Source organism: Stegostoma tigrinum, chromosome 39 (assembly GCF_030684315.1).
Source record: "Stegostoma tigrinum isolate sSteTig4 chromosome 39, sSteTig4.hap1, whole genome shotgun sequence".
In the NCBI taxonomy this organism is placed as follows: Eukaryota; Metazoa; Chordata; class Chondrichthyes; order Orectolobiformes; family Stegostomatidae; genus Stegostoma; species Stegostoma tigrinum.
In genome coordinates, this window is record NC_081392.1 from 1,498,646 (window position 1) to 1,525,160 (window position 26,515).

General features: G+C 44.0%; 1 protein-coding gene across 1 annotated transcript in view; it reads right to left on the reverse strand.

The window, feature by feature from the left end:
• LOC125447705 (transmembrane protein 87A-like) overlaps positions 1-25,656 on the reverse strand; it is a 66,840-nt gene extending 41,184 nt beyond the window's left edge. The window contains exons 1-6 of the mRNA XM_059641011.1: positions 25,497-25,656; positions 24,649-24,715; positions 23,943-24,034; positions 18,442-18,561; positions 11,672-11,722; positions 11,105-11,164 (exon numbers count right to left, since the gene is read on the reverse strand). Of these exons, the coding sequence (XP_059496994.1) occupies positions 11,105-11,164; positions 11,672-11,722; positions 18,442-18,561; positions 23,943-24,034; positions 24,649-24,715; positions 25,497-25,622 (516 nt within the window). The 5' untranslated portion in view covers positions 25,623-25,656. The remainder of the gene's footprint in view (positions 1-11,104; positions 11,165-11,671; positions 11,723-18,441; positions 18,562-23,942; positions 24,035-24,648; positions 24,716-25,496) is intronic.
• Between the last annotated feature and the right edge of the window lie 859 nt (positions 25,657-26,515).

Here is a 26,515-nt window from a genome sequence, read left to right on the forward strand (position 1 = left end):
TTGAGACTCTGAAGAAGGGTCTAGGCCTGAAACGTCAGCTTTTGTGCTCCTGAGATGCTGCTTGGCCTGCTGTGTTCATCCAGCCTCACATTTTATTATCCGAGATTCTTGTTCCCTTGAGTGAATGAAATCTGGGACTGTAGGGAAGATGAACAGACTGACCACAGCACCATGATACAGGAAGCCATTCAAGATGGGAAATAAAAGAGAAACACTGCTATAACTGAAGATAGTATATAGTCAGGGGGATTGACACTGTTCTGTGCTCAGCAGCAAAAGTCCTGATGGTTATTGTCACCTGCCTAGTGCAAAATCTCTCAACAGGGTTGCAAAGTAACTTGGGGCAGTACAGGAAAAGATCCAGTGGGCGTGGTCCATGTAGGTACCAAAAATATAGGTCGAAAGTGGTTCTGCTGAGGGAATATTAGGCATTTAGAGGCTAAATGAGAAAGCAGAACATAAAAAGGAATTAATCTCAGAGTATATCAGCCAAGAGCTACCTGGCACAGGGTCAATGAGATTCAAGAGGTAAACATGTGGCTCAAAGACTGGTGTGGGAGAAATGGGTTTGAATTCATGTGACATTGTTTTCCAGTCACTGACCTTTTCCTTTGGTCTAGCAACTGACTGAGGCTACTAGAGACCATTCACCAATTTGTAGTCATGTTTGACCTCGAAATGAGCCTCAGTGCTGTTACTAACAACTTACATTCCTACCTCAACAAATTTGCTGTTGAATCTTCCTCAATGCTTTTATTACCTCAAGACCAGGCTATTCCAATACACAGATAATAAAATGTGAGGCTGGATGAACACAGCAGGCCAAGCAGCATCTCAGGAGCACAAAAGCTGACGTTTCGGGCCTAGACCCTTCATCAGAGCAAGCTTGCTCTGATGAAGGGTCTAGGCCCGAAACGTCAGCTTTTGTGCTCCTGAGATGCTGCTTGGCCTGCTGTGTTCATCCAGCCTCACATTTTATTATCTTGGAATCTCCAGCATCTGCAGTTCCCATTATCTCTATTCCAATACACAGCCTGGGTGCCCTCTCTCATTCTTCCTTCTGTAACCCTGCTGTTTTGCAAATCTCTTTTGCCCGTGACACTGCTTGCCCCAACTTACATTCATGCATCAGTCCTGTGCTGAATAACCAATGACTCAGAGTCCCTGGACTCAGTCTTGCTTTCAAATTCCTCCCTATCTCCATAATCTCCTCCAGGCGCATAACTCTCAGATTTCTGAATGATCCTAATTCTCACCTCCGGGATTTTAAGTTACTGCTGGTTGTGCTATTAAACAGGATCAGGCCCTAACCTTACCGTTTCTCCTTTATTCTCTTTCCACTTTAAGACAATCCTCAAACCTAGCCCTGATATCACTTTATATGGCTCAATGGCAAACCCTGCTTTATAAACATTGTAGTCAAGCACTACTAATTACAAGACCATAGACAGATAAGAGAGTTACGCCATCCCACACATTATGTTTGCTCTGGCATTCGATTGTCTCAATTACATTCCCATGCTTTCCCCGCTGTAACATTTGATGCCCTTACTAAACAAGACCTACTTATCTCTGTTTTAAATACACTCAATGACTTGGCCTCCACACCCTCCATAACAATGAGTTCCATAGAATCACCACCCTCTGGCTGAAGAAATTCCTCATTTCAGTTCTAAAGGGTTGTTCCTTCATTCTGAGGCTGTGCCCTAGGGTCCTACTAGTTGATAGATCTTCTCCACATCCACTCAAACATATAGAATAATGGGATGGACAATGAGATCCCCCAGCTTATCCTTCTGAGCTGCAACCGCTCCTCATATTTAAAGTCCTTCAATCCAAGGATAATTTTTGTAAATCTCCTTTGGATCCCCTCCAGGGCTACCATGTACTTCCTTACTTATGAGTCTCAAAACTGCTCACAATATTCCAAGGTGATCTGACCAGAGCTTATGCAGTTTTAGCGGTACATCTCTGCTCTTGTATTCTAACCCTCTCAAAATGAATGTTAACATTGCATTTTCCTTCCTAACTGCCAAACAAACCTGCACGCTAACCTTGATAATCCTGAACTAGGACTTGTAAGCTCCTCAGTACTTCAGATTTCAGAACACATGTTAGTTAGAAAATAGTCTACACCTGTATTCATCCAACCATAACCTCACTCACTCAATGCATTCCATCTGCCACCTCTTTGCCCACTTTCCTAAACTAACCCGAGTTCTTCTGCAGCAACCCTGTCTTCTCAACACTACCCGTTCTTCCAACTATCTTTGTATCTCAGTGGTTAGCATTGCTGCCTCACAGCACCAGGGAACAGGTTCGATTCCATGAGTGACCCTTACCCTGAAAATACACACTGACTCTGTGCAGCTGCACAGTGAGTAACCCCTACCCTGCTGAATAAACACTGACTCATGGGCAACTGATTGTGTGGAGTTTACATGTTCTCCCCGTGTCTGCATGGGTTTCCTCCCACAGTCCAAAGATGGGCAGGCTAGGTGGAATGGCTATGCTAAATTGCCCAATGTTCAGGTATGTGTAGGTTAGGTGGGTTACAGGGGAATGTGTCAAGGGTGGAATGCTCCAAGGGTCAGTGTGACTCGTTGGGCCGAAGGGCCCATTTCCACACTGTAGAGGTTTTATGAACTATCTGCAAACTTAGCAACAATGTCCACAGTTCCTTCACAAGAGCACTGTTCAGATGGGACGTGGATCATGAGTCCTGGCAAATTGCATAACTAGGGCTGTGGATAGGGTTTTAAACTAAATAATGGCAGCATGCATTGAGTCACAGGGAAAGTTATAAAATCAAAAGATAAAGAAGCTGGTACAATTGTAGGTTAATGACAGGATTGGTTTTTACCAAAAAACAAAAAGGAAGGGACGGAATGTATGAACCTTATATTGAACCACAGAATCCTAAAAGTATTCTAAAATTCAATAATAGAATAAATAGGGAAATACAGGCTTTGTATCTTAATGCACAAAGCATTCGGAATTAGGTAGATGAACTGACTGTACCAATTGAGGCGAATGAACATGCTACTACAGACACATGGCTGCAAGGACATCAAAATTGGAAATGTAATATAGAGGGATATTTGACTTTTCAGGGAGACAGGAGGGATGGAAGGGGTGGTGGGGTAGTGCTGCCTCCCAGCAGCCAACGGGGGATAGAGGAAAAGATATGTTGGCAGATGATGGACAGATGTGAAAACAAATAGGGTTTTTGTAGTGGGTGATTTGAACTTCTCTGATATTGACTGGGACTCCCTTAGTGCTGGGGCTTAGATGGGGCAGTATTTGTTAGGTACATCCATATCAATATCAAGGAAGTATCTTGAAACTCTATGGAGACAGTCCAACTAGGGAAGAAGACATTCTAGGCTCTATATTGGGAATGAATCTGGCCAGATGAACCAACTTTCAGTAGGGGAGCGTTTTGGGAACAATGATCCTATTTCTGTATGTTTTAAGATAGTTATGGATAAGACTGGTTCTTGGGTGCTGAACTGCAAGAAGACTAATTACCATAGTATTCAGCACAGATTGGAGACATTAGATTGAGGATGGACATTTGAGGGTAAATCCACATCGGAGTCTTTTCCAGGCCAGTTGATCAGAGTTCAGAGCCAGCATTCTCCTGTGAAGACAAAGCTAAGGCTGGCAAGATTCAGCAAAATTAAAAGTTGTCAAAATAGAAGGGTAGTGCAAGAAAGATTCAGGAAACTGAAATCAGACAAAGCTTTTAACGAACTTAAATTCTTTCCTGTTTCTTTTATAAGAAGGAATCAGAAGTGCAAAAAGGGCTATGAAATACCCTTGGAAAGTAGAAGTAAGGAAATTCCCTAGCCATTTTATACATAAGGAGCATGAGGGCAGCTACAGAAAGGGTAGGTCCACTCATGGACAAAACAGGAATTTATGCTTGGAGCCAGAGGAAGTGGATGAAGTCTTGGATGAGTGCTGCACATCAGTATTCACCAAGTTCAGGATGTGGATGATGGCAAGATTAAGAAGGGGTATGTTGATATTCTAAGGTATGTTGATATCAAGGAAGTGGTATTGGGCATGTTGAAAAACATCACAGAAGGCAAGTCTCCAGGGCCTGATGGGATCTATCCCAGGATACTGAAGAGGGAAGAGATTGCTGGAGCCTTGACAGAGATATCTGCATCCATTTTAGCCACAGGTGAGGGCTCAGAAGACTGAAGAACATTCAATGTTTATCCTTAAGGACACCAAGTGATAATCCAGAAAATTATGTGCCAGTGAGTTGTACAGCAATGGTAGGGAAATTATTGGAGAAGATGCTTAGGGACTGGATTTTTTTTGCATTTGGAATAGAATGGAACATTAGCGATAACAAAGTGTAGAGCTGGATGAACACAGCAAGGTAAGCAGCATCAGAGGAGCAGGAAAGCTGAAGTTTTGGGCCTAGACCCTTCTTCAGAAGTGGGCAAGGGGAAGGGGGTTCTGAAATGAATAGGGAGAGAGGGGGAGGTGGATTGAAGATGGATATAAGAGAAGATAGGTGGAGAGGAGATAGACCGGTCAAAGAGGCAGGCATGGAGTCAGTCAAGGAGAGTGGAGGTGGGGAGGTAGGGAGGAGATAGGTCAGTCCAGGGGACGAGATGAGGTTAATGGGTTGGGGGGGGGGGGGGGATAGGTGGGAGGAAAGACAGGTTAGGAAGGCAGGGATGAGCTGGGTTGGTTTTGGGATGCAGTAGGGGGAGGGAGAGATTTTGAAGCTTGTCCCTCCCAGTCACGAACCACTTAACTCCTCCTCCCATTCCGCAGATGTGTCCATCCTGAGCCTCCTGCAGTGCCACAAAGACGCTACCTGAAGGTTGCAGGAACAACTCATATTCCACTTGGGAACCCTGCAGCCCAATGGTATCAACGTGGACTTCACAAGCTTCAAAATCTGCCCCCATTATCACATGCCAAAACCAGCCCAGCACATCCCTGCCTCCCTAATCTGTCCCTCCTCCCACCTCCTAACCTCATGCTGTTCCCTTAACCTGTCCATCCTCCCTGGGCTGACCTAATCTCGTCCCTTCCTCCACTCACCTCTACTGGATCCATCCCCATCCTTTTGACCGGTCTGTCTCCTCTCCACCTATCTTCTCCTCTATCCATCTTCCATCCGCCTCCCCATCTCTCCCTATTTATTTCAGAATCCCCTTACCCTCCCTCATTTCTGAAGGGTGGTCTTGGCCCGAAACATCAGCTTGCCTGCTCCTATGAAGCTGCTTGGCCTGTTGTGTTCATCCAGCTCTCCGCTTTGTTATCTCGGATTCTCCAGCATCTGCAGTTCCTACTGTCTCTAGACGTCTAGAGACAGTCAGCATGGGTTAATGTGGGACAGTCCTTGTCTCACAAATGTCAGTTTTTTTGAGGAAGTGGTGATTGATGGGGATAGGGCAGTAGATGTTATCTACATTGTCCAATTGTGGTAGGGTGTTCCTCTGACTGGAGGTCTGTGATCAGTGGCATTCTACATGGATCAATGCTGGTACCTCAGTGATCTGGATGAAACTGTAGATGGTATAATTAATAAGTTTAGAGATGACGCAAAAGTTGATGGAATTGTGGAAAGTGAGGAAGCTTGTCAAAGGATACAGCAGTAAAGTTGGGTGGAGAAATAGCAGGTAGAATTTAACCCAGACAAATAGGCGGTGATGCAGTTTGGGAGGTTAAAGCAAAAGAAAGTGCACAGTAAATGGCATAACCATTTAGGCATTGATATACAAAGGGATCTTGGGGTCCAAGTCCGTAGCTCCCTATAAATGATAACACAAGTGGATAAGATGGTAAAGAAGGTGAAGAAAGCAAGCTTGCCTTCATCTATCTAACCACCAAGTGTAAATGTTGCATTGTATATGACATTAGTTAGGCCACATGTGGAGTATCATGTGCTGCTCTGGTCTCCAGGAAGGATGTGGAGAGCTTTGGAGAAGGTGCAAAAAGATTTATCAGGATGTTGTCTAATAGGTGTAGGGAAGGGTTGGACAAGGTTGGATTTTTTCACAACAACATCGGAGGTGAAAAGGTCAACCTGACAGGTGCATATAAATTGCGAAGGGAATGGATAGGACATTCAGAGTCTCTTTCCCAGGGTGGAAATGTCAAATACTAGGGGACACTGATTTAAGGTGAGACAGTAAGTTTAAAACGACATGTGTGATGGAAGCTTTTCTTTAGAGGGTAGTAGGCACCTAGAATGTGCTGCCAGGGGAGGTGGTAGATGCAAATACGAGAGCACCATTTGAGAGGCATTTAGAGAGACATGTGAACAGATGGGGAATAGAGGAATTGAGAGGCAGATGGGATTGGTTTAGAATGGCATCATGGTTAGCACAAACACAAGGTTGAAGAACATGTTCCTGTGCTGAGGTAACAGGAACTGCAGATGCTGGAGAATCTGAGATAACAAAGTGTGGAGCTGGATGAACACAGCAGGCCAAACAGCATCTTAGGAGCAAGAAGCTGACGTTTCATGAAGGGTCTAGGCCCGAAACGTGCTTTCCTGCTCCTAAGAAGCTGTTTGGCCTGCTGTGTTCATCCAGCTCCACGCCTTGTTATCTCATGTTCTTGTGTAGTACTGTTTAATGTTCTACTCACTGGAATTTAGAAAAATGAGAGGTGATCTCATTGGAACATAGTAAATTAAGGTGCTCGACGGAGTAAATGCTGAGGGGATGTTACCCCTCATGGAAAGAGTCTAGAACCAGAAGAGACAGTTTCAATAAAAAGTACCAATTTGAGGTTGAGTGATGAGGAATTTCTTCTCTCAGGGGGTTGAGTGTCTTTGGAACTCCTTGCCAGAGAGAACTGTGAGGGCAGAGTCTTTGTCTTTATTTAAGATCAGATAGATAGATAGATAGATATAGATAGATAGGCTGACTGGTTGGGGGATCAAGAGTTACAGGAAATGGGTGTGTGGAATACATATCAGATCAGCCTTACCCCAACTGAATGGCAGAGCAGGTTCAGTAGACTTCACGGCCTACTCCTGTTCCTATTTCTTATGGTCTTATTGGATGGGCAAACAAGCAGCAGATAGAATAAAGTGTGTTGGGACAAATAGACCTTGTAATCACATAACAATATAACGGAGGGCAGCCTGAAAAGCAAGGAGAGAGGAAGGAGGAAGGAGGAAAATAGCCTTACCAAATGAGTGGCCACCCATGTGGTTTTACTTAGAAATTTCTGCTCATTCTTTAGCTGCTTCTTTTCTTCCTTACATTTGCACATGGTAAGTTCAAATTGAATTCATTAATTTGGTAAATGGAGACTGGTACAAAACTGGAAAAATAAAGCTACTTGTCTGAAGGAAGGGACCTATCCAGTCTGACCCACTTGTCTATTCCCACTGTAAGTGGTTTAACCTTCTGAATATCCATCAAATCTGCTCAGCAAGCTCTCAGTTGTACAAGGAAATAAAGCAAGATCTTGTCAGTCACACACACCAGCAGTAAATTAAATAGTAATCACTAACTACCTGTTTGTCAACTTGCGCTTCAGTTTCTGCAAGCTTGAAGTCTGAAGGGAGGAGGAAAATAGCTGCTTGGTTGTGTAGGACTTTAGTAATAACTGTGACATGATTCCTCAGGACAAACATGCAAGAATACCAAACTTCAAAGTGATGACTAGAGTACACACACCAACCAATCAGCACCCTTTCTTCATGCAGTCTAATTGGTCCCTTTTTGACAAAAAACCTCAGCTAAGAAAAGCCCAAGAAATGCCTCATTAGCTTTTAGGGTCCAAGTAGGAGACACACATGCCTCAATCTCAGGGTTAACAAATGGGATAGTAGGGAAGTCATGCAGTGTCTGGAAGTTCAAAGGAAATGAGTGCAACAGTCAAAGAATCAATGAATATATAGTTACATGAAGAGCACAAACATTTTAAGAGAAAAGGCAGAGGCTAACAGGTATATAGCTTGAGACAGCATTGATATACAGAAGCTAGTTCCTCTTACAGGAGAATCGAAAACTGGGGTCACTGTTCAAAGATCAGTGTCACCCATTTAAAACTAAGATTTTCCTGAGAGCCCTGAGACTTTGGAACTGTTCAAAAAAGATGTTTCCACCATCTTTTCAAAGTTTTAAAGTTTTTTAAAGTAGTAAATAGATTCTTGTTAATTACAAGGACAAACAAGTCATCTGGATAGGTGGGAATGCAGAATGGAGGTTACAGCAGCGATTATCCTATTGACTGTCAGAGCATGCTGGAGGGTGAAATTGACTACTCCTGCAGCTTGTTCAATCAGTTGTAAATCATCTGTGCCTGGGATTAAGCACTCAACTCTAAACCAACATGGTAGTCATGATGCTCCATTCATTTACCTTCCCAGCTGCATATTAGACAGCATTATTTCCATAAAGAGTTGGAGCATCAATTTTAGATGACTAAGGTTAAAGCTAGTCAATTGTTGCTGCTCAGTAAATCACACAGTTGATGAGTAAATATGCTCAAGGTGTTACACCAAATCATACCTCTCGAACACGGTGCCGCAAGAACTAAAGCAATCATTTTTTCGTAACGTTTACGTAGAAAACGTTAACAGCACACTTATGCTTCCAGTACAGTGCCAGAATGAAAGGTGGAATTTGCAGTCACTTTAAAGACAGCTTGGATTCAGAGTCAGCAGATACGAACAGTAAGACAGAGATAATAGTCACAAAGATTGAGGTCAGTGTTTTCTTGAACAGTGAATCTCTCAGCATCCTTTGTACTCCTTTATACAAGTATTTTGAAAGGGATAGGAAGTAACCCTCAGCATGAAGTAAACTAAAGTTCTGATCTTAGGGCATGAGCGTGGAGGGCTGTATCCAAGAATACCCATCTTGCATTCATAACTAAGTTACAAACAACTGGTTGACATTGGGTAAACTACCAGGCCCTGGAAATAGATTATATTAATGAGTACTTGGGGACTGAAGTGGTCCTCATTAGACAGTTATTCATCTTCTTCAGGTGGAAGAAGAAGAAGGAAAATCGGAGCAAGACCAAGGACAGAGTTTCCCTACACATCGGCCACGGAGCAAAATGCTGTCAGCATAAACTATCGAGACTGATACAACACTGAGGTTGTTGGCTTGCTCGCCAAACTGGCTGGTTATCATACAGATGCTTCATCACCATGGCCAATGAAGCAATGTTGTTCTACTCCACCTGGTATTTATATAATCCTGCCTGTTCAGATGGGTGATGTCATTTCTGGTTCTGTCCTTCACGGGTCTGTATATGGGGGTCTAATTCAATATGTTTGTTGATTGCACTATGGGTTGAAAAACCAGGCCTCTAGGAATTCCCATGAGTGTCTGTGGTTGGCTTGAGCTTGGATGGTCACGTTGTTCTAGTTAAATTGATGGCCTTCATTATCAAAGTACACTGAGATGAGGGAAAGTTCGTCATGTCATTTTGCTACTAGCTGATGTTCATATCCTCATGGCTAGTTTCTTTCCAGTATGGCCACTATAACGTTTATTACAGTCATTGCAAGGTATTTTGTAAATTACATCAGTCCTGCACATGATAGGTATCGGGTCTTTGGCTCTTGTGACTGTGGGTTTGTGTGCTACCATTATTCCAAGTGGTCATAGAAGTCTCGTTGTCAGAGCTGCAATGACTGCAACAAACAAACCTAGCATGGTGACAAAACAGCTGCACAATAACTAGCCAGCTCGGCAAGCAAGCCAACAACCTCCATAATCCGAGCTACAAATCTTTCAAGAACTTTAAACTGTTATACACTTTACCAACTGTCTGTTCATCATCTTATCAGAGAACCACTGTCAACCATTGACAGTCATGGACTTTTCTGGTATATTTAACTCATGTATTAGACCTAAATTGTAGCAAACTACTTTAAAATTAGTTTAAAATCTTCAACTATCTTGGGAAGATGTGGCTCCCAAACCCAAAATCTTCCAGAGAGGGCTGTTGTCACATGAGTTACTGTGTATGGACAGGACAAATACATTCAATTCAGCATGTTTGAATTGTTTCAACACATCTCATCTCATCATCACATTTCCCATAAAATCATCATACTAGATCAGCTGAAAAATCACCACAGGGTGAAGAAACAGAGCCAAACAAGAGTTTAAGTGAGGGGAGCTCTTTCACCTTCATTAAGGTACTTCAGATCATAGTCAGGGAAGGTGAAATGTGACAGTAAGGGATATTAACAAAATTACTCTTAACAATTCTTTGAAGTACTCCTCCCACAGCTACACAAAATGTGCTCGTGACAAAATATATGGCATCGTCAATCGCGGAAACAAATGGATGTTAAGGTTTTGGAGTTTCACAAATTGGTAGTCACATATCTAAAATTCTCTAATTCGTTCTGTGTCAAACTGTGTCAGACTGGCACTTCCATACAAATGAGTGCTCACTCCAATGGGCTAGTCAAAGATAACAACTGGTCTGTGCCAAGTCACCTGGCCTCAAAATCATGGCAACCTCTGAAACAGACTTTACGAGCTGAAAGTGTCAGGTTTGAGTCAAGGAGAATGGGCTGTGAGTACTCACGATCTGGACTCACAAACGAACACAGATACTTGGCTAAAGATGCTATATCATGTCTAATGGAACTACGCTCCATATAAATTTGCACTTTCAGGAAAGGAAGGTTAACAGTGAAGAATGAAAATAAATAAACTCAGGAGTAACTTTCCCAAGGCTCTTTTGCAGATTGTAAAGTTCCAGATGTGGTACCCAAATTTCTAAAGATTTAACTCAATGACAGGCAGTTGATTTCAAACGAAGCACTCCTCACTTGGACTGTGAACAAAAACAGAAGTTACTGGAAAAGCTCAGGAGGTCTGGCAGCATCTGAAGAAAAAAAAAATCAGTTAATGCTTTGGGTCTGGTGACCTTACCCCGTTCTGAGGTTGCCAGACCTCCTGAGCTTTTCCAACAACTTCTGCTTTTGTTCCTGATTTACAGCATCTGCAGTTCTTTCGGTTTCCCTTCGTTCAACAGTCACTACAGCTACATTTCAAAATTCATTGCACTGGATTTATAAAAATAAATCTAGATGATCTCCTTCACCCCCATCGTATATATCGTGCACAAGTCTTACCTTCTTGATCTCTGTACTTCTTTTGGCAACTGGTTTGGGATTGACTTCAGGTTCAATGTTCTGTGAAGATTCATTTAAAGTAACATTCAGAAGAGCCTTAAGATACAAGCTACATTGTACAATACAAATTTCCTACATGATTCAGACAGCAAGAAGCTGAGTCGGATAAACTAAGAAATCTGTCGATTTGATTCTGAACTGTGTTGACAGAGCCAGGTGAACAATAGGAACTTGACAATTCGGATCAGCGCATTTGCTTTAAGGCAACGTTCAGCCATTGGCAAGGGAAATGACCGTAGGGTCACAGGTATATCTACTGTTCCTAAGTAACTCATTACAGGCCATAACTCACTGGATTCAAGTCACTGAATCATCTGGGTGATGCCATTCTGTTAGTGGAGAGAGGCTTTCACTGCAACTAGAAATAGATTAATATTGTCCTATGGGCTTCACAAAAAGAACAGTTACAGTAAAATTTGAGAGAGATTTAAACACTAACTACACGAACATGTCAACCATGGGATTGAGGAATGCTAACTGCCAACTTTTACATAAACTGTTGCTTACCGAAGTTCTATTCAGCAACGGCTTTGGTTGGTCAAAAACCTTTATTGGCCGCTGAAAAAGAATTCAGGTATTAAGTACTCAGACGTACGAGACTATTTGCATTTGTCAAACAACAAGCATTCCAAGGTATTTCAAAGTAGATTTGTCACTAGTGTGATAGCACTTCTGGGTATAAAACCAAAAGGAAACTTCACTGAGGGCTTGTCGAGATGCAGTGGAATTGACCCTAATTCTGAGCCAGGAGACAGGTTCAAGTCCTACCTTCTACAGAGATATAACATCTCTGAACAGATTGATTAGGAAAGGAAACTTCGCTGATGCAACTATGAGTCAGGGACCTGTCCTGACATACAGGATGGGGGAATTAGGAGAAACGCAAGTCCACCACTATGGGGACAGGGGGTTTAAGAATTTATATTAAAAAAAAAATCAGCCTTCAGGCATAGGATTGTTGTTCTCAACAGATTTTCATCAACTGTATTTTAAAGAATCCACCTCTCTGACCCAGCACACCATCCTATTACTAACAAATGCTGGGACAGTCATTGTTGATCAGTGATGTTTGAGCATCAGTGTTAATTTTGGAACACTCAAATATTAAATTGCGAGAACGAAACATTGCTTTTGTAAGAGAAATTTCCTTATATTTTCCTGCAGGGATAGCAGAATAGAAATAATTCCTTGAAAAATCATTCCAACTGACATGTTCACAGTGTACACATGGAACAGAGCCAACATGCAGTGCTATCACACTGGAATGGCATGGACTTCAATGGGGGAAATCAAGCTTGGATGACAAACCAAAAGGACTTAGACACCAAGGAAAACAGACTATTTCACTCAAACCAAAGGCTGCCAAAGCCTTGCAGATACATCCGAATCTTCTGGAATGGAAAATTAATTTCCTGGATTTTGTTGCAAGGAGCCCAAAATAAAAATTCAGTACATTAAAACAAAGTTTCATTTCTTTCATTTTCATGAAACAACTTAATTAACCTTCATAAGAATGAGGTAGAAGAAAGTTTCTAATCCAGCAGGTGTTTGAAGGCTGAATGTCATGTAATGATACATCCAAACTTTTCAATAAAATAAAAATATAATGTTGACATCAAATGCAACACACAACTATCCCAATTCATTCTTTACCAGGAAGATTACCTCTGTTGCTCATTCGCCAGTATTGTTTTAGAACCAAGCTTAATATTACTTAATCACAACCTTCTGATTTGATTCTCTTCTACCTTGCGATCCACGGGCAGTTATTTCCAAAGAGTTTTTTATAAAGAAGTTATTTTTGAAGAAGTAACCAAGATAACTGATAAGGACAGAGCAGTAAACTTTAGCAAAGCCTTTGTCAAGGTTCCACTTGGTAGACTAATTAGTAATGTTAGATTACTTAAGATTCACAGTGAGCTTGCCAACTCAATACAAAATTGGCTCAATGGCAGGAGATAGAGTGATGATGGAGGGTTGTTTTACAGACTGAAAGCCTATGAACAGCAGTGGGTCCATAGGGATTGGTGCTGGGCCCACTTTTGTCTGTCATTTTATATAAATGATTTAGATAAGAATATAGAAAGTCTGGTTAGTAAATTTGCAAATGACACTAAGATTGATAGCATAGAGGACAGTGAAGAAGGTTATCCAAGATTACAAAGAAGTCTTGATCATTGGGTCAACGGGCTGAAAGGTGGCAGGTGGAGTTTAATTTGGATAACTAGGAGGTATTGCATTTTGGTAAAACAAACAAAGACAAGACTAACAGTTAAAGTAAGAGCTTGGGAAGTGAACCCCTAGGGGTTCAGATACATAGTTCTTGGAAAGTTTGCATCACATGTAGGGAGGGCTGGTTAACATGGCTTTTAGCACTCTTGTGTTATTTCCTCAGACATCTGGTACAGGAGATGGGACATTATGTTGAAGTTTGTGAGGGATCACCTAATTTTTATAGATGTCATAGAAAGTATCCTATCTGGGTACGTCATAATCTACCTTGCGGTCATATTCTGAAGGAGAGAGGAGAAAGATTTAAAAAACAGCCCCCCTTTTTCCAGAGAGTGGTTAGTGTGGAATGAACTTCCAGATGAAGTGGGGGATGCGGGCACAGTTACAACATTTAAAAGACATTCAGATAAGTATGTGAATAAGAAATATTTGAGGGGGGGGGGGGGAGGGGCGATCTGAGTCAGGCGCAGGCAGGTGGGACTAGTTTAATTTGGGATTATGGTCAGCACGGACTGGTAGGACCAAAGGCTCCGTTTCTGTGCTGAATGATTCTAAGGAGTCTGATGAATAAGACAGCTAAGCTTACAGATTGACAGCTCATTCCCAGTTATTACTGAAATATTTCTTAGAGGACAGGAATGGCAGCACAGTGCCAGTTGAAAGGTTTCCACCCTGTTTAGTGACAGTAGATTGTGTTGATCATTACCAGTATGGAGGCCATACGAACTGGACTGAAGACCAAAAATTTAATCTGACACTTGGGTAAGGATAGGAACAGGGGGACAGGAAGTGGGGAGAAGAATCAACACAAGTTAGGCAGATTCCAGCTCTTTGGGTCTGAAATTAATAATCAGGAAAAACTGTTGTGGTCGAATAATTAAAAGCAAAGAGGCTAGTGACTTTATCAAATTGAATTATTTTTTAATTAATTGTTGTCATATGTACCTAGGTACAGTGAAAAGTGTTTTGTGTGCTTGACAGGCAGATCGTACCATACAAAGTGTATCGCAATAGCTGAATACAGGGTTACAACCACAAAGAAGGTGCAGTGAGATCAGAATTAACATTTGAGACATTCATTCAAAAGTCTAATAAATGGGGAAGATGCCGCTCTTGTAACTATTGGTATGGGTATTCAAACTTTAATATGTTCTACCAATGGGAGAGGGTGGAATATAAACCAAAAAAAGTGTAAACGAGGATGGGAGGGGTCCTGATAACGTTGGTTGTTTACCCAAGGCAGGGAAAGTTTAGATGGAGTCGATGGACGGAAGATTGATTTGCGTGCTGGGACGGACTACGTTCATCACTCTCTAGTTTCTTGTGGCCCTGGAAACAGCAGTTGCCATACTAAGCTGTGATGTACCCAGATAGGATACTTTCTATGACATCTATAAAAATGTGGGCATGCCAAATTTCCTTAGCTTCCTGATGAAATAGAGACAGTGTTGTGCTTTCATGACCATCGCGTTGACGTGGGTGGACCAGGACAGATGTATTGGTGATTATCACTCCCAGAAACTTGACACTTTGACCATCTTCACCTCAGCACCCCTGATGCAGTCAGGGGCTTGCCCCCTCAACCACTTCCTGAAGGCAATGACCAGCTCCTTCATTTTGCTGACATTGATGGAGAGATTGTTGTCTTTACACCATGCCACTGAAGAACTTAATAGCTTTCCTGTATTCTGTCTTGTCGTTGTTCAGCTGCGGCTACAACAGTGGTATCATCAGCAAGTTCGGAAACGACTTTGAGACAGAATTTGGCCAAATAGTCATGAGCATTTAAGGACATAATTACACCAAAAGGACAAAGGCAATCCAAAAACCAAAGAAAAATAGGGTTAAGATCAACTGCCCGAAAGTGGAGGGGGATACAGGAGGCAGTCCAGATAGGGAAATGTAGGCTTACTAAGCAGAGGATATGGCCACAGCGATCATGCCCAGAGGGGGACAGGAAAGGAGTAGCTTTATTAGGATTATAGCATCCCTAGGGTAGAAAGAGTCCATTTAGCCAATCAAGTCTGCACCAACCCTCCAAATAGGATCCACCCAGACCCAGATACCCACTCTCTCCCTATCCCAGTCACCCTTACCATTGCTCACCCACTTACCGTGCATTCCTAGACACTGATGGAATTTATCATGGCCAATCCACCTAAGCAGCATATCTTTTGACCCTGGGAAGATACCAGAGCACCCAGTGGAAACCTAGGCAGACATGGGGAGAACATACAAGCTCCATACAGACAGTAACCCAAGGCTGGAATCAAACCCAAGCCCCAGGTGCTATGAGGCAGCAGTGCTAACCATTGAGCACTGTGACACCCCACTGTAGGATATTATGGAATGTTACTATAGAATGAAATAAGTTTCACAGAAGAAAAAAATGATCTTGGGTCAGAGGACGGAGAGTCCATATTGGATAAGGTAAGAAATAACAAGGAGAAGAGAGACAGGTCGGAGTCGTTTATAGGTCCTATAATAGCAGCTTATAATGGTACAGTAGCTCAGCGGTTAGCATTGCTGCCCCACAGTGCCAGGGACCTGCGTTCAATTCCAGCACCTGGTGACAGTCTGTGTGGAGTCTGCACGGGTTTCCTCTGGTTGCTCCAGTTTCCTCGCACATACCAACAATGTGCAGGTTAGGTGGATTGGCACACTAAATTTCACGTGGTGTCCAGGCTAGGTGAATACAGGGTTACAGGGATTGGGTGGGTCCAAGTGGGATGCTCTTGAGAGTTGTTGAGGATGTGATGGGCTGAATGATCTGCTTCTGCACTGTAGTGATTTTATGATTCTTTAGTGAGGGCATGCAACAGTAGCAGTAGATTAATCATGGGTCACTTTCACCTGCATGTCAAGTGCAAAAATCAAATTGGTAAAGGTAGCCATGAAGAAAAATTCAGGTCGTATCCTAGAAAATAAAATGTGTTATCTCCAATCAGGTCAGATTATTCTGGATCCGGTGATGTGAAGTGATGCAGGTTTAAGGATGATGTCAGAGTAAAAGAACAGAAAGTCACTGATAGGCAGGGTCTGTAGGCCACCAAATAACAACATCACATTGGGACAGGCAATAAACAAAGAAATAACTAATGCTTTTAAAAATGGTACGGCAATCATTGTGACAGTTTAATTTACATGCCCATTGGTCAAACCAGCTTGGTCAAAGCAACCTTGACGGGGAGTTTGTTGTATGTATTCACAACAGTTTTCTTCAGCAGTATGTAATGGAACCGATGAGTGTGGAAGCTAACCTAGATCTGATCCTGTGTAATGAGACAGGGATAATTAATGATCTCATATTTAGGAATCCTCTTGGAAGGAGCGATCACCAAATGGTTGAATTTAGAATACAGATTAAAAAGTGAGAAGTTAGTTACCAATACCACAGTCCTGTGCTTAAACAAAGGAGACTACACAATAGGATGAGGAAAGAGTTGGCTATAGTAGACTGGAAACAAAACTCTTGGAGGGACAGTTCAGGATCAATGGACGACTTTCAAAGCAATTTTTCCAAAGTGCGCAGCAAGAATATACACAAGGGAAAAGGAAGGACTGTACGAAAAGAGATAATCAGCCATTGATGTATAAGGAAATAAGGGAGGCTATCAAATTGAAAGATAAGGCAGACAAAGTGGCAAAGACCAGTAGGAAACTAGAAGATTGGGAAAATTTTATAGGTCAGAAAGCCGTAAGAAAGGTTATTATAAGATTTTAAATGCTCTAATTAAGGAAAGCCAGCAAGGTATCATGAAGAGCCAATTTAATAGAATTTATCATGCAACTTGGCAAGAGGCACAGGGGAGTGGAATATTACTAAAACAGAGAAAGACTGCAGAAAGCTGCAGCACAGAGGGATTTGAGAATCCTTACGCACAAATCAAAAAAGTAACTAGCATCCACGTTAAGCAGATAATAGGGGAGGCAAATAGGCCTTCAAGTTCCAAGGGCACGGAGTATAGAAATGGGAAAAATCTTTCTACGGAAAGAAAGATCCTGCAGGAAACGAGAACTACGACTTGGTAGAATTTAACATTCAGTCTGAGAGTGAAAAACATAAGCAAGGCCCCAGTCAGACCACATCTAGAATACTGCAAGCAGTTTATGTAATGGAAGATATATCAGCATTGGATTCATGAGGCTAATCAAGACATGCAAGAAACACCAACACCAGAGGCAATCCAGAGAATGTTCACAAGGTTGATACCAGGTATGGAGAAATTGAGGAGAGGTTGGGTCTGGGCTCTTTGGAGTTTAGATGAATGACAGGTCACTTTCTTAAAACAACAAAGATCCTTCACGATCTTGATAGGATAGATGTGGAAAGGGTGCTTCCCCTTTGACAGCGTCTAGGACCACAGGGCACAACTTCGGAGCTATGGCTGGGACATTTAAGATAAACAAGGAGAAACTTCATCTCTCAAATAGTGAACCTAGAATTCTTCACTGCAGAGGGCTATTGACGCTCCATCAAAACTGTTCGAGGCCAAGATGGAAAGATTGATTAGCGAGGAAATTATGAATAGGCAGAAAAACAGTTGAGGATTACCAGATAAACCATGATCTCAATGCATAGCTAACCTGATGAGCTGAACAAAAACTTCTGCTCCCATGTCTTGAGGTTATTTGCTACAAGTAGGCCAGACAGTTACTTGAAGGTACTTAGTCTCAGAGTCATGACTTACACAAGGGAGTTGGATAAGCAACGGAAGAGGAAAGAACTGAGGTAGAGATCACAGGGTTGTACAGAAAGACCTGATTTGAATGAATCGATTCATTCAATACTCAAGCTGTTCTCTAATTGTCCTTTGATAGAAACTGAAGCAAGCTGCACTGGATGAATACTGAACACATTCATGTGACATTCCTCTATTCATTACTTGATTGCAGAACCATCTATTTTAAAAAGATTACTGTCAAAGTTAAAGCCATAAATGGGAAATCACAAGGGTATACATGAAGGGACTGAAACATTCATTTGACAATAATCCAAGGCTCACACTTTAACACCTCCACAGTTTGAATGAAAAGCTACCTACCTCCCCATAAATGGAGTTATTCTGACATTTTAAAAGACCGTACCAATGTAGAATGTAATAACCACTTCCATCTTTCCGCTGTTCTGTGGCAGAACCAAAATATTTTGCTGCTGCGTCATCCTACAGGAGAAATATGAATTATTATTAACAACGGAGCACATTGAGAATTTTATACAAAAGGGCACTTTGGGAAGAAGAGAATATGCAGTTGCTTATACTTTTACGTAAAGTACCACTTACTCCAAATTACAGCCACTTGTACTCAGTGCTATATAATTAATGCCATGAGCTCCATCATTTCACAGCTCTGCTTCATACAAAAGTCCTTGATAATTTCATCTGTTGCAAGGTCTACCCTCTACAGTATTTCTTCCCAACCCAAGCTAGTCAATGATCTTACCAAAGGGAGAGTGTGGACAAGATGCAGACATATGGGGAGAATGACTAACCACTTCCACTTTTCAGCTCTTCTGTTGTTTACTCGTGTAGATGGAGATTATCTTACAGTAGAACTCTGCCAGATCAGTCATTTCTGAGCACCTTCTGCCTAATTCTTTGTTTAGAAGGAAAAACAGCTGAAAAGTATAGTCTTTCTCATCTCTAAACCGTGAAATGGGCCTCTTGTGGTGGTAGTCTCCCTACTTTGGAGTCAAAGGTCCTGGAGGTTCAAGTCCCACCTGCTCCAGAGTTCCACATCTGGACAGGTTGATCAAAAGCATCTAAACTATGAAAATCAGCAATGTAGCCTTTCCACCACAAAGTCGCACTACACAGTACTAGGAGGACACGAGTGTGTTGGCCACTCATGACAAAATGCATCTATTAACAAAATCAAATTGAAAAATTATAGTCGAATACAGGCCACAGCTGGAACCCATAACACCGAATGCTAACTGCAGCTATGTCCTGTCAAGTATGATACACCTGCCAAATGTGAAATAGCTAGTATGAGGCAAGACTAAAATGTTCCAGTTATTTTAAATCACTAGGTCTTGAGAACATTTTTTTAAACCCCCATTATCCTCCCTCCAAAAGACTGTTCAGTAGCTGAGCCTATTAATTTGAAATTATACTGGTTATAATTTCAATAGAATACAATGAAGATACATTGAGAAAACAATGTAGATTATTCAATACAGGCAAAGAAAGGGTAGTAACTTCAAGCATCTTCCACAACCTTCGGAATGCTAAAGTCAACAAAAGCCTCAGTCAATGCTGTATGCAGAAGAATTGTGGAAGCCAATGTGTGCAAAACAAGTTCCTACAAATAGCATAAGTGACCAGATTTTCTTTCTATGATAGTGATAATGGGAACTGCAGATGCTGGAGAATCCTTCGCTCCACACTGCCCTCCAACCCCACCACACCCGGCACCTTCCCCTGCAACCACAGGAAATGCTACACTTGCCCCCACACCTCCTCCCTCACCCCTATCCCAGGCCCCAAGATGACTTTCCATATTAAGCAGAGGTTCACCTGCACATCTGCCAATGTGGTATACTGCATCCGCTCTACCCGGTGTGGCTTTCTCTACATTGGGGAAGCCAAGCAGAGGCTTGGGGACCGCTTTGCAGAACACCTCCGCTCGGTTCGCAATAAACAACTGCACCTCCTGGTCGCAAACCATTTCCACTCCCCCCTCCCATTCTTTAGATGGCATGTCCATCATGGGCCTTCTGCAGTGCCACAATGATGCCACCCGAAGGTTGCAGGAACAGCAACTCATATTCCACTTGGGAACCCTGCAGCCCAATGGTATCAATGTGGATATCACCAGCTTCAAAATCTCCCCTTCCCCCACCGCAACCCAAAACCAGCCCAGTTCGTCCCCTCCCCCCACTGCACCACACAACCAGCCCAGCTCTTCCCCTCCACCCACTGCATCCCATAACCAGTCCAACCTGTCTCTGCCTCCCTAACCTGTTCTTCCCCTCACCCATCCCTTCCTCCCACCCCAAGCCGCACCTCCATCTCCTACCTACTAACCTCATCCCACCTCCTTGACCTGTCCGTCTTCCCTGGACTGACCTATCCCCTCCCTACCTATACTCTCCTCTCCACCTTCAGTCCGCCTCCCCCTCTCCCTATTTATTCCAGAACCCTCACCCCATCCCCCTCTCTGATGAAGGGTCTAGGCCCAAAACATCAGCTTTTGTGCTCCTGAGATTTTCTTTCTCAACAGGTTACTCAAGAGATACATGTCGGCTACGGTTCCCTTGCTCTAAGTAGTACAAACAGGATCTCAAACATAAAACAGTGCTACCGTCACTTCTAAAAAGGTGACACTTTAAATAATAGTACAGTCCAGACTGAAATAAGAGAGAGAGTGTCATATGGGAAGTAAACCAAGCACCAAAGAATAGCACAGGGCAAGAAGCACTTGCCTAGCAATAACATGTTCATTCCTGGGCCTAATTATAATTGATTCAAACATGTACAAAGAACCCAGAGCTGAGAGAGAGTGACTGCCCTTGACATCAAGGCAGCCATTGGCTGACAATGGCATTAACAGCTCTAGCAAAACTGGAGTCAATTGTTACTGAGGAAAGCTGTCTGCTGGTTAGAATCATACCTTGCACAAAGAAAGATGGTTGTAGCTATTGGAAGTCAAACATCTCAATCCCAGAACATTTCTGCAGGAACACCTCAGGCAGCAGAATCATAGAATCAGATAGCACAGCAGGAGGAAGGGTCACCGGACCAAAATGTTAACCCTGTTTTTTTCCCCTTCACAGAAGCTGCTAGACCTGCTGAGCTTCTCCAGCAACTTTGTTTTTGAGTACAGGAGGCCTTCAGCCCATTGAGTCTGTACACCAAAAGAATAAACCACCTACAGTAGTCCCACTTTCCATACTAGGTGTAAAGCCGTGAATGCTATGATACTTCAAGTACTCATCCAAGTACTTCTTAAGAATTGAGGTTGCCTGCTGCAAATACTGTCCCAGGCAGTGCATTTTGGACTGCACCACCCCAGGTGAAAAAAAAATTTCCCATGACATCGTTATCTTCTGCTTTTCGTTTTAAAAGTCTGCCCCTTGTTATTGACCCTTCAACAGTGGCTCTCACTTCGCACAAACAAAAAAAATTAAATTTAGGAATGTCTGGAAACTTTAAGACAGAAAATAACAATCAGTAAGCTATGGGTAATGTGGAAATGCTTGGTATCCCTCTGGATGGATAAATTGGCGGGAAAGTGAGTGTCCACATCTGTAAGAAATTTCTCAAAATAATACTGTAGTTTGCCATTGATCCAAAACCACAAATGCTGCTGAGGAATAGCAGATTAAGTGTTTGTACGGAAGAGAATAGATTCCTCTAGCAGACACAGGCTGCTTCACTGATAACAAAGTGTGGAGCTGGATGAACACAGCAGACCCAGCAGCATCTCAGGAGCACAAAAGCTGACGTTTCGGGCCTAGACCCTTCAGAGAGGAGGATGGGGAGAGGGAAGTGGAATAAATAGGGAGAGAGGGGGAGGCAAACCGAAGATGGAGAGAAGACAAGATAGGTAGAGAGGACAGTATAGATGGGGAGGTAGGGAGGGGATGGGTCAGTCCAGGGAAGATGGACAGGTCAAGGAGGCGGGGTGAGGAGGTAGGTAAGAAATGGAGGGGCGCTTGAGGTGGGAGGAAGGGATGGGTGAGAGGGAGAACAGGTTAGGGAAGCAGAGACAGGCTGGGCTGGTTTTGGGATGCAGTAGGGGAAGGGGAGATTTTGAAGCTTGTGAAGTCCACATTGATACCATTGGGCTGCAGGGTTCCCAAGCGGAATGAGTTGCTCTTCCGGCAACCTTCGGGTGGCATTGTGGCACTGCAGGAGGCACATGATGAACAGGTCATCTAAGGAATGGGAGGGGTAGTTGAAATGGTTCGCGACTGGGAGGTGCAGTTGTTTGCTGCGAACCGAGCGGAGGTGTTCTGCAAAGGGGTCCCCAAGCCTCTGCTTGGTTTCCCCAATGTAGAGGAGGCCACACCAGTTGCAATGGATACAATATACCACATTGGCAGATGTGCAGGTGAACATCTGTTTGATATGGAAGGTCATCCTGGGGCCTGGGATGGGGGTGAGGGGGCAAGTGTAGCACTTCCTGCGGTTGCAGGGGAAGGTGCCAGTTGTGGTGGGGTTGGAGGGGAGTGTGGAGCGGACAAGGGAACTGTCGAGAGTTGTCTCTACGGAAGGCAGAGAAGGGTGGGGATGGAAAAATGGCTTGGGTGGTGGGGTCAGATTGTAGATGGCGGAAGTGTAGGAGGATGATACGTCGTATCCGGAGGTTGGACGGGTGGTATGTGAGGACAAGGGGGATCCTCTGGGGGGTGCGGTTGTGGCAGGGGCGGGGTGTGAGGGATGTGTTGCGGGAAATGTGGGAGAAGCGGTCAAGGGCATTCTCGACCACTGCGGGGGGGGGAACATTGCAGTCCTGGAAGAATGTGGACATCTGGGATGTGTGGGAGTGGAATGCCTCATCCTGGGAGCAGATGCGGCAGAGGAATTGGGAATAGGGGATGGAATTTTTGCAGGAGGGTGGGTGGGAGGTGTATTCTAGGTAGCTGTGGGAGTCAGTGGGCTTGAAATGGACATCAGTTTCTAGCTGGTTACCTGAGATGGAGACCGAGAGGTCCAGGAAGGTGAGGGGTGTGTTGGAGATGGCCCAGGTGAACTTGAGGTTGGGGTGGAAGGTGTTGGTGAAGTGGATGAACTGTTCGAGCTCCTCTGGGGAGCAAGAGGCGGCACCAATACAGTCAATGTAACGGAGGAAGAGTTGGGGTTTGGGGCCTGTGTGGGTGCAGAAGAGGGACTGTTCCACGTAACCTACAAAGAGGCAGGCATAGCTTGGGCCCATGCGGGTTCCCATGGCCATCCCCCTTGTCTGTAGGAAGTGGGAGGAATCGAAAGAGAAGTTGTTGAGGGGGAGGACGAGTTCGACTAGGTGGATGAGGGTGTCGGTGGAGGGGATTGGTCAGGCCTGCAGGACAGGAAGAAGCGGAGGGCCTTGAGGCCATCTGCATGAGGAATACTGGTGTATAGGGACTGGACGTCCATGGTGAAAATGAGGTGTTGGGGGCCGGGGAATTGGAAGTCCTGGAGGAGGTGGAGGGCGTGGGTGGTGTCACGGACGTAGGTGGGGAGTTCCTGGATCAAAGGGGAGAAAATGGAGTCCAGATAGGTGGAGATGAGTTCGGTGGGGCAGGAACAGGCTGAGACAATGGGTCGACCAGGGCCGGCAGGATTGTGGATTTTGGGAAGCAGATAGAAACAGGCCGTGCAAGGTTGGGGAACAATGAGGTTGGAGGCTGTGGGTGGGAGGTCTCCTGAGGTGATGAGGTTCCCATTATCCATTATCCCAGTTCCCATTATCACAGGCTACTTCACTGTTGGTTCAAGCTGAAAATACACCCTTTCCAGCATTTCCCAGTTTAAAATAAAACACTATTCAACACATCCACAGTTTTAATGTTACCAGTAAACATAAAACAGTAATACCCAGAGCAAATATGACTTACATTCACTGCAGAATATTCATCAAAGCAATGAAAACTTCTCAAATACCATGAGACGTTCAGGTTTATTTGCGAGTCACAATTCTCCTGGGTCCCTGAAACACAAGAGAATATTAATTGTCACCCACTCCCTAAGGAACTAAAGCTAAGACACCCACTGCTTCTCTGGCTCCCCGATCCTTACTTCGCAGATGGCAAAACACTCGTGTGCCTTAGGTGGATTGGCTTGGCATTGTATCAGGACATCAGGAAATTACAGCAAACCCAGAGGGAGATGATGCGTTGGATTCTCACACAATGCTTAAGACATGAAAATCTGCCCTTAAAATTATTTGGCCAAGTGCTTTCAGAAATGTTTTGGAAACATGGTATATTAACCAAACCCAATTCGTAACAGAAAGTGATTCTCCCTTTATGCTACTACTAGACTTGTACCATTCTCTGGCTGATGGCAGTTTTTCTTTGGCAAATGCACAATTGGAGGTATGATGGAGATCAACACAAGTCACCATTCCCCATTTACTGTGAGAAGCAGCCAATTGCATTTCCTTCTCTTCAGAGCACCCCAAACAGAAAAGTGGAATCTAAAGGTACAGGAGCAAGATTCTGCATTAGTCTCTTAAAGATCAGGAAATTGCAGTGTCAGGGGCATCCGAATGAAGCCCAAAAGCAAGCACATTCACACTGGATCAGAAATACAGTTACTCACACTTCAGGGTAATGTAAGAGCTGTTAAACAATGTTTTCTTCTGTACAAATTGAGTTTGAGATTGATTCTGGAAAGAAATAAAACAATTGAATCAAGCAAATGCAAAGGAGAAAGCCATTTGGCCTATCACATTAGCTTCCTGGTCCTTTTTACTGGAACGTTTGTTTCTTTTTCAGATATAAAAAAAGAATACTGCAGCACAACTCTTAAGCTGCTACAATGGGATTTGAATTCTGCTTCTTCAAATTATTCATTGATTAATATGGCCACCAGGGCCAAAAAATTACAGGAGGCAGGTATCACCCCAACCGAATGACTATCTATTTAACGTAGCAACTCTTGCTGGAATGAGGTCGTTCCCTCTGATTTTAGGTACTCCTCAACAAACATTTGAGTTCAGTCTATTTCTCTCATACGTTTAAAACTAGAGCTGACATCATACAGCAGAGCACAAGGAATGCAAGGGGCGTTTCTCTGCTGTCGCATAGCTGAGCAATTTACAGGGAATACTGGTCAGATCCAATACTTTAACAAGTGGTCATGCTTCCTTCATAAAGTTCCAGTGACTGCAGAATCTTCAACAGAGCCTCAAGATGCACTGCAAACAGGCGAGGGTCTGCAACAGAGGGCAGTAGATTTGGGCGACAGTCCGTCCCGGTCACAGCGAGGACCCGAGGCAGCCGGCTTGAGGTAACGGGCCCAGGGTCCGGCTATGACCTTATGACTGCGGGAAATGGCCCAGAGCGTGCGGCCAGGACAGAGGCAATTCGTGGCTGCCTACAATTCCAGTCCATCGGGAGGTGGCAGCAATGCGGTTCAGCCTCGAGCCTCTTCCAGCTCACACTTACCCCGCCGACTCTTAGCCTCCACTTGCCGGCCTCAGAGAGGCCCAGAGCGAGTTCTGGCGCTGAGGCGGCACACGTAAGGAACAACAGGAGCGAGTATGGGCCGAGCGGCCACCTCCCCGCCACCATCTTGCTTACACTGAACAGAAGTGGCTGGTTTGTGGCGTCATCGCGCACCATTTGTCCGCCACAACGTCATCCTTTGTTATCTGATCGCGTTAGCTGTCAATCATATCTGGTCGAAACCGCGCCCACCTGTTAAAGGGACCGCTCCAACACAACTCCCAGTAGTAAATAAAATGTGAGGCTGGATGAACATAACAGGCCCAGCAGCATCTCAGGAGCACAAAAGCTGACGTTTCGGGCCTAGACCCTTCATCAGAGAGGGGGATGGGGTGAGGGTTCTGGAATAAATAGGGAGAGAGGGGGAGGCGGACCGAAGATGGAGAGAAAAGAAGATAGATGGAGAGGAGAGTATGGGTGGGGAGGTAGGGAGGGGATAGGTCAGTCTAGGGAAGACGGACAGGTCAAGGAGGTGGGATGAGGTTAGTAGGTAGGAAATGGAGGTGCGGCTTGGGGTGGGAGGAAGGGATGGGTGAGAGGAAGAACAGGTTAGGGAGGCAGAGACAGGTTGGACTGGTTTTGGGATGCATTGGGTGGAGGGAACAAACTGGGCTGGTTTTGGGATGCGGTGGGGGAAGGGGAGAGACTAGTCCATTGGGGATGATCCGGTTCCGTAGGCAGGTGCTGAGGAAGGTGATGTGGCTGTGGTACCTGGTTTGCTTCAGGACATGGTCGAGCAGTTTCAAGGCTCAAGAGATTACAAGAGAGTTGCAGTGGGAGAGAGATTCCCTTAGGTTGGTCTGGAGGGAGGAGGGTAACTTCTTCAGCTTAGGCATCCCTGGAAGAGGCTTCGCAGTGAGGTTAAAATTGTATCAGTGATAATGGATGCTGCCAGATTAGCTGAGTTCCAACCGCTACAAGCAACTTGACTATCTCCCACACTCTGTTTCCCAACAATG